An 8,393-nucleotide genomic window follows, 5' to 3' on the forward strand; every position below is an offset into this window, starting at 1 on the left:
AAAAAAAAAAAAAAAAAAAAAAGCCCTGTACTCACCGAGTGCTGCCAGGTGCGGGGGGCAATCCCTGCTGCCCCCCACTGCGTGGAGGGCTCTGCCACGAGCCCCCAGAAGCCCTGACGGTCGCTGCAGCCACCAGTGAGTGTGGGGCTCTTTTTTTTTTTAAAGAGCTGGGGCTGGGTGGGGCAGCTATTGACAGCACTGGGAAAGCGGGTGGGGAATAGGGGCTCATGGCAGAGCCCCCTATGCAGCATGGGGCAGTTTGGATTGCCCCCCATGCCTGGCAGCAGCCAGTGAATGCGGGGCTTTTTTTTTTAAAGAACCAGGGGCTGGGGCTGGATGGAGCAGCCATTTCACATAGCTGGAAGAGTGGTCATGGGGGGGGCTGGGGGATCAGGCAGGGGATGGGGCCTAGCATGGGTCCCCCCCCATGGTCCTCTCCCCTCTCTGCCAGCCCCCCACCCCATACTTACTGGCATGGAGTCCAGGTCCAGTTCCCTGCAACAGCAAGTGGGGACTGCCCGAATATCTGAAGCTCTCTGAATCTTTTCTGAATCAATTCGAAGAGCTTCAAATTGATTCAGACCTTTTTATTGGTGTGCCAATTTGATTTGATTTGGATTTGGACATTTGGCCACTGAATTGGGGCAGATTTCCTCCGAATCAAATCAACCCCTGAAGCTTTGCACAGCCCTACTTGCCACCCCCCCTATCTAAGGCAAGGTTGCCTAACTGGTAACCTGTGACATCTCAGAAGTTGAATAGCCCTGATTTAAGGCTTGGCACAAAACTACTGCTTGAAGGTTCCCATAAAGGCCATGCAGACTCTCCCACTGAACTCCATATAAGATTAATACATTGTCCCAAAGGTTATTGATCAGTTAATTCCCTTTTAATTCTTGAACAAGGTGTGAGATTTAAATTAGTAGAGATGTTTCCCTTAGGAAACTGTGGGACTTGACATCAGGAAATCATTATTTTTTTCCTTCAAATATTTACAACGATTCTTTTTCCTTTAAGAATGATGTCTACAGAAAGTGCCAATAGTTTCACTCTGATTGGAGAAGCTTCTGATGGTGGAACCATGGAGAACCTCAGCAGGAGACTGAAGGCAAGCCTTCATGTGCTACGTGTATTTTGAACACACTGCAAATTGTACCAAGTGCTTTAAACATTGGCAATATAAAGCTTTCTTGACCTTCTAGTTTTCAAATCCTAGTGGGAAAAAATTAAAGTTAAACCAGTTGATTGAGTGTTGGTGCTCAAAAAGGGCATGTGGGAGTTGTCTTGAGGGGCACAAGTCCCTTGTCTGAGAAGCAGAACCTGAAGTTGCCTTTAGATTTGCTCTACTAAGATGAGCTTTTTCTCTAGGTTACTGGTGACCTTTTTGACATTATGTCAGGACAGACAGATGTGGATCACCCTCTGTGTGAGGAATGCACAGATACCCTTCTAGACCAGTTAGACACACAACTTAACATCACAGAGAATGAGTGCCAGAACTACAAGTGAGTGACTTGATGTTGGTCTTAATTTTGAAGAGCAGTGAAAGAATACTGATTTACTCACTTGTCTACTAGTAATTCTTAAATGATAAAGATGTCCAACAACAAAGTGTTGGTTGTGCTGCTGGTCAGCTGCAACTAAGCATATCAGAAGCCATAACATGTCATGTTCTGATAACTGCACTATGTATGGTTTAATAACCAGTCAGTGTCTTCTATAGGCGATGTCTAGAGATCTTGGAACAAATGAATGAAGAAGATAAGGAAAAATTGCAAATGGAGCTGAAGGAACTCGCTCTGGAGGAGGAACAGTTGATCCAGGAGCTGGAAGATGTGGAGAAGAACCGCAAGATTGTAGCAGAAGACTTTAAGAGGGTCAGGGCAGAAGCAGAGAGGCTGGATCAGGAGGAGGCACAGTAAGTCTTAACTAAAACTCCATTGCAGGGTAGTGGTGATGAATACATAGATGACTGGGTGCATCAGCTAGGATTGTGGGTAAATACATAAATAGTGTTTCCTTAATAAATTACCAATATTGTCTAGGTACAAGTGACTTCATCTGCTACAAACTGGGATAGCCTGGTACTTCTAGTTAGACCAAAAATTGCACAAGCTGTGAAGTTGGGGTTCTCCTCTCATTTCCAGGGAATGTTTCACAATGGAGTTAGTGCTCTTGCCATCCTGCATTCTTGGTAGCTTTCTCCTTTTTGCTTTTTGAAGATATCAGAAGGAATACTGTGAATTCAAGAGGCAGCAACTGGAGTTGGATGATGAACTGAAAAGTGTTGATAACCAGATGCGTTATGCCCAGATGCAGTTGGATAAACTGAAGAAAACTAATGTGTTCAATGCAACATTTCATATCTGGTAATGTTTAGACACTGGAGTAAATGGCATCAGCTTCCAGAAATCTGCATTTCAGCATCAGTTTGGACAGTAGTTTATATAGCAATATAGTTGTGAGCACAGGTTGCATTATACCATATTGTTGCAAGCAGCTGATCAGATTTTCTCACTGCTGAAAGGGTAACCAGGAAAAGCCTGTACAGGTTTCCCTCGCTGTATGCAGTTTCTGTATGTGTAAATTTGCTCTTATGCTGTGAGCCTTTTTATACCAAAAATTTGTTGCATGCAAGGTAAATTCACTCTTAAGCAATAGGTGTGGTGGAAGCCCGTAATCAGCTGCTTTGTATGGTGCATTGTGGGAATGACAAGCACCAAAATATCCTTTGTGGATCTATGCTCCTCACTTGTCTGTGACACAGTGTTTCTGTAATTGCCCTCCCCATTATGATAGTTCCCTGTGCTTGTGTGTACTGTCTGCTGTTGGTGAATACCAAACTTGTCTTGTAAAAGTGGTAGACATGGGTCTGGGGGTTAGTACAGTTGAGGCCTTGGAACATATCTCTATTTGTTACATTGTAAAGTGGGTTCCCTTTATGCAAATTTGAGTTATGCACCGTTTTCCAGGAACGCATGTACAGCATAAAGCGAGGGAAACCTGTACTTTATCCAGCCTGCATACAGAACTACAAATAGGAGGGCACATAGGGCAAGGTCAAATAAGCTGTCAAACTGGATACCACATGGGCTCCAAAGCTATGTTCCTAAGCAAATGGCTATGCTGGAGGGCAACTCTGAGCTTGTCCCTTATTCAGCATGGCTAACGTAGAACGTGCTTGCAGTTCGTTCTGTAATGTTTGGGATGTATTCTGAGCTCTTGAGTTGTAGTCTCAAGTTGTTAATTTACACTAACTAGCAATTAGGATGAGACCCTTTTGTGCTGTGTACCATCCTTGCTTCAGTGATCTTATTTATGACTTCTGCCACAGGCACAGTGGACAGTTTGGCACAATTAATAACTTCAGACTTGGCCGCCTCCCCAGCGTTCCTGTAGAATGGAATGAGATCAATGCAGCTTGGGGGCAAACGGTGTTACTACTGCATGCTCTTGCCAACAAGATGGGCCTGAAGTTTCAAAGGTAAGAGCTGTCCCTTATACAACCTGGTGATTTGTAAAGCTGCTGCTGTTAAGAACACTTACATTAATTTTCCTTTTGAACTGTTACTTTCAGATACCGTCTTGTTCCATATGGGAACCATTCCTATTTAGAGTCCCTCACAGACAAATCAAAGGTAAAAAGCCTTAGTTCATGCAACGGTAATATGGTTTAAATACAGACTTCCCCAGTTCACACCAGCTGGATGGGGCAGAATACTTGCTGCAAGTTTAATAAAGTTGCTGCAGTAAATGCCTTATTCTTCAACTCTCTAGGCAGGTTGGGGGAAAGCAGAGGAGGTCTCTCCCATAAAAATACAAATTCCTATAGCCAGTTGAATTGGACTAGTAGGCTCCAGTCCTGTCCAGTTGACTAATGGTGGATGACTCAAATGAGTAGCATGAGTGCTGGAATGTTCAAGGAGAGTCCACTGATTTCTTGAAAATAGAGGATTCCCAGTGACATCTCACTGCAAATTACAGAACATCTAAAATGGATGTTTTGGATTCATCTTCTGTGTTTTTCAGGAGTTGCCCTTGTATTGCTCTGGAGGTTTAAGATTCTTTTGGGACAATAAATTTGATCATGCGATGGTGGCTTTCTTGGACTGCGTGCAGCAATTTAAAGAAGAGGTGGAAAAAGGCGAAACTCATTTTTGTTTGCCCTACAGGTTAGTGTTGCTCTTTATTCCAGTTTGCTAATTGGTGTGCTACTGCCAGAACATGTCCATCCTGATCCACAGAACCCTTTACTTTTTTGATTCCTGGCTTCCTGGTAGCCAGTTGCAATAAATGTTACTTAAGATGTGGAGGATAAAACCCCTATGCCTGTCTTCTCTTCTGATCTAATTGGAAGGACCTGGGTACGGTTGTTTTTTTAAACAGCAGTCCTTACATGTCTTCAAATAAGGAATAAGAATGATAGAAAATGTTTAGCAGTTATGTGCAATTCATAGCTGTTTATGGTGACTGAAAAAAATGTATTTTAGTCAAGTCTGACCTCCAAAGTAATCATTGGAAAGTAATAGTTTCAGGGGCAGTGGAAGGCACGCTCAGTTTACAAGTAGAATTGATTAGTGGTTTCAGAGATGATACTGTTACTTGCAATGTAAATGTGTTAATGTTTTGTTTCTGCAATACAGAATGGATGTGGAAAAAGGCAAGATAGAAGATACAGGGGGCAGCGGTGGCTCTTACTCTATTAAAACCCAGTTTAATTCAGAGGAGCAATGGACAAAAGCACTCAAGTTCATGTTAACTAACCTGAAATGGGGTCTTGCCTGGGTTTCATCTCAATTCTATAACAAATGACTGCATGAAGAACTTACCCTGATGGCTATGGAGTATCTGCATTTTGTTTTGAAGAATATCAGATTAAGTTGTCACTTAATATTAACCAGTACAAGATGTTTACAATACCAAAAATCCACAAGACACTTTATTTAAAATTTCATACCACAAGTAATATGTAGAAAAGCAATATGTAAAGTTATGCTGTTAAGTGGAACAGAATAAAATTAAGCTGTTCATGAAGTAGCTATTTAGCTTTTATGTATATTGTGGTTTTATGTATGTCAAAACTTATTTTACTGTACAAGTGGATATTTAATACCATTGCAACTTTTAAACGAATTGTATCTTAGGAAAATGAAGTACTAAGAATACAGTGGGTAAAAACTTATAGGCATTTTGCCTGGTCACCTTAAAGCTTGAACATATTTATTTTTTCTTTAAATCAGATACAGATGCGCACTTAACTTGGTGCCATTCAAATTTACTAGGGTTTGATACTATTTAAAATGTTGCTATAATATTTAAGTGTTTCTATCCAGTATTTCTTGCAGTCTGTTACTGCACAAAGGTGCACTGAACACTGTAATAAAACACTTTGTATTCTAGACAAGGAGTGTTCACTGAATGAAAACACTAACTGCAGCATAACATTCCTCTGCACTGAGATGGATATATCAAACAGTCTCCAAACCAAATGAAGTTTGCATCTGCCTCAAGGCAAGCAGTGCTATGTTTGACTTGAACTTCTCCTTCAACAGTGTCTACCTGAATTCTCTGTGGGGACAGATAACTGGATTAGTGGGGTATCTAGTACTGAAGATCCTAGGACAATAGTGCCCAACCTTTTGGGGCTCTAGGCCTTATGCATGGTGTGGGATGGGTCTTGACCAGTCTCTGGGTATGCTTTGGCTCATCGCCCTGGTCCTATGCACACCAAATTGGACTGAGTCCACCTTCAGCCTTGTTGCCCCTCCCCTGGTTCCTTGCATGCCGGTGGGATCCTGTGCACAAAGTGATATCATCTGGCCTGTGGGGCATGAGAATTCAGTAGGAGAGCACTAGCTCTATTCATTGCCACTGCTTCTGGCTCCTACCCTTCCCAAATAATTTCCAGAGCCCTGTGGGCCAGATCACACTGCTCTGCATGCCAGAGGTTAAGAACCCCTGCTGCAGGATGTTGAGAGCTGTTACTCCACAACAGCTACTATACAGGAGGAAAATATAGCCTTGTTTGCAAAGGTTTTATTAGAGGATTTATCATGAGCATTTTGTATATTCCCAAACCATGCTGGAGTCTTTTCTATGAGTGGCCTTGGCAATCCAAGTATAGAGTTGTTGCTAACTTCTTCAAAGGACACCTAAGCCTGCAAATTTACAAAATCTAGCTGCTATTTTTTCTTTAAGAATAAGAAAACTCTTTGTCCCAAATGACACTGCTACGCTCTCTCTGTAAGAGAGGTAGGGGACAGTCTGCAGGGGCTGTTACACAACCACTGTAGCTCATCAGAAAGGAGTTACCAAGTTCCTTGTTTGGTATGATGAAGGATGGATCCTTTCCAGTAACATGCTGGCTTTGAGAACACTGTTGCAAAAAAAATAAATAAATCCATGTTTACCATTAAGTAGTGTGGTACTCCTGAAAACATCATTCCATCTGTCTTGCATTGGTTCCAGTGGGTGTAGTGCCAAGACTGTGCTTTAGTATCGCATATAAAAATTCAAACATGCTTTGTGAGGTAATGCCAGTGATGCAGTTTAAATGCTCCACAACCTTTAAAAAAAAATAAACCCCTACTTCAAATACTTTTTCATTTTGAAGCTTAAACTGTGAATACTTTTAAAGGAAAAGAAACATAGTAATTGTTACGCCACCATGATACAGCTTGGTAACCCTTTGCAGTGGACCAAATGAAGAACCTTTCAGTAGGAGAAAACAGAACTGAGTTTTCACACTTAGTTCATTCTACTGGAGATTATTAAAATAGGCCAGTTAGACTTAAACACAGGTACCTGTCATCTTAGAATCAAGGTATCCTGTAGCTAGTTTGGCAGAAATCTGGTGTGCTAGAGAGGTTACTTCCATATGAAGATGCTATCAACAATCATAGATTTGTTACAGGTGTAAGAAAGTTGTAATCTTTATTTTGGAAAGAAATTGGGGTGGGGGAAGGGCAGTTATTTTTGCAAACTGGAGATAATTGGAGATTCTGCCTTCCTGATAATTTCTACCCAGTTTTTTTCCCCGTTAATCCTAAACTGAAATGTTTCTCCCCTCAAAATAATTTCTCTTCACACTGTGTAAATGGTAATTTTTTCATTCTTGTAAGGCTCTGCAGTGACTCTACCTGATTCCAGTGTTCAGGGTTTAGTATGAAAGCACTTGTTCCAATAATTCCAGCTGCCAAGAGCATAAAATCTTCTTTTACTGATAAAAACTTTGCTCTGTACAAAAAAAAACACCAATCCAATAATGTGTGGTTTAAAATGAGGCTGCTTCTGTATTTCAACTACAGTCATGTTTAACATTTGATTTTGTGTATGTGGGACTCAGTAACGCAAGTAACATTCTAATAACATCTAGGTACAACCCTCCCCTTTAAGGTCACCCCATGCTGGTATTAATAGCTTCAACTAAAAGTTCAGTTTATGCACCAGTTTTCTTAAAGAAAAGATAGACAAGAAGAGTGAGTTAAGGAACATTTTCCCAGTCTCCTTTCATAGCAATGTTACTAAAACGTGGAAATGTTGAGCGAAGCTAGTTTTATCCAGAACCAACTACTATTAATACACAGCACTTTGTGCTAATTAGTATTGACAGTTGTAGTAATTTATCTTCAAAACTCTCCTTTTGCAAATAGTAATTAATCTGTCTGGGAGATTAGATACATACTCATTCTTCTAGAGACATCAGTAGGGAGAAAGGTACTCTGAGTTATCCAGCATGACAAACATACAGTGTCAGAGCAGAACTGGAACAGACTATCTCCAAATACTATTTTCTATGAAAAGGAAGTCTTGTACAGAGACTGTTCTCAGCATTTCAAAGAATTTACTTAAATCAAGAAACTTCAGTCTCATATTCTTAGTGCATAAAAAATGCCCTGCTAACTGGTATTGCAAGTAACCAACTCATTATTTTGGCTTACGAAGCACTTTTCTCAGTTACTGTGCTGTCAAACTGCAGCAAATGTAAGTTAGAGATGCAAGTTTGTGTCCTTCACCAGCCTTTTTTTCTCTGAATACACAAAAGACTGGTATTAGTTCAAACATGTCCTTAGACATGTATACTTACATCTGGAGTTCATTTGGCGTTGAATTTTCAATAGAAGTCTTTAGCAATGTATTGTAGATAACATCACGCATGAGGTAAGTTAAATCCAGCAGATGCACACACATTTCATGCAATTGTTTTAAAGACAGTAAACAGCCATTATGTCCTAAGGTAAAGATTTTAGAGGGTCAGCTGTATCTATTTTGTGGCCCATACCAAATTAGGAAAAATATGAGAAGCATTAGAATTGGTGCCTAAGCTTTTCAGCAGTGACTGCCATATCCTGTGAGAGCCTTAACTTGATGCTTCATAAGAGAATGTGATTTTA

General features: G+C 40.7%; 2 protein-coding genes across 5 annotated transcripts in view; one reads left to right on the forward strand and one right to left on the reverse strand.

Annotated features, from left to right (window-relative positions):
• Nucleotides 1–5,399, forward strand: part of BECN1 (beclin 1) — a 7,775-nt gene extending 2,376 nt beyond the window's left edge. The window contains exons 5-12 of the mRNA XM_019505621.1: nucleotides 1,018–1,108; nucleotides 1,369–1,505; nucleotides 1,724–1,918; nucleotides 2,223–2,369; nucleotides 3,335–3,484; nucleotides 3,578–3,638; nucleotides 4,030–4,172; nucleotides 4,644–5,399. Of these exons, the coding sequence (XP_019361166.1) occupies nucleotides 1,018–1,108; nucleotides 1,369–1,505; nucleotides 1,724–1,918; nucleotides 2,223–2,369; nucleotides 3,335–3,484; nucleotides 3,578–3,638; nucleotides 4,030–4,172; nucleotides 4,644–4,812 (1,093 nt within the window). The 3' untranslated portion in view covers nucleotides 4,813–5,399. The remainder of the gene's footprint in view (nucleotides 1–1,017; nucleotides 1,109–1,368; nucleotides 1,506–1,723; nucleotides 1,919–2,222; nucleotides 2,370–3,334; nucleotides 3,485–3,577; nucleotides 3,639–4,029; nucleotides 4,173–4,643) is intronic.
• The window catches only part of CNTD1 (cyclin N-terminal domain containing 1), a 15,291-nt gene continuing 8,012 nt past the window's right edge, over nucleotides 1,115–8,393 (reverse strand). Inside the window, exons 5-8 of one of the 4 annotated variants that reach the window (XM_019505645.1) lie at nucleotides 8,087–8,231; nucleotides 7,140–7,236; nucleotides 6,411–6,565; nucleotides 1,115–1,212 (exon numbers count right to left, since the gene is read on the reverse strand). In XM_019505645.1, the coding sequence (XP_019361190.1) occupies nucleotides 6,440–6,565; nucleotides 7,140–7,236; nucleotides 8,087–8,231 (368 nt within the window). In that variant the 3' untranslated portion in view covers nucleotides 1,115–1,212; nucleotides 6,411–6,439. Of the gene's footprint in view, nucleotides 1,213–4,910; nucleotides 6,566–7,139; nucleotides 7,237–8,086; nucleotides 8,232–8,393 lie in introns of those variants that run through there. The other 3 variants (XM_019505626.1, XM_019505635.1, XM_019505651.1) reach the window with 3 other exon arrangements.

The sequence above is a fragment of the Gavialis gangeticus genome, unplaced genomic scaffold (assembly GCF_001723915.1).
Source record: "Gavialis gangeticus isolate Ggan-Ray unplaced genomic scaffold, GavGan_comp1, whole genome shotgun sequence".
NCBI classification, from domain to species: domain Eukaryota; kingdom Metazoa; phylum Chordata; order Crocodylia; family Gavialidae; genus Gavialis; species Gavialis gangeticus.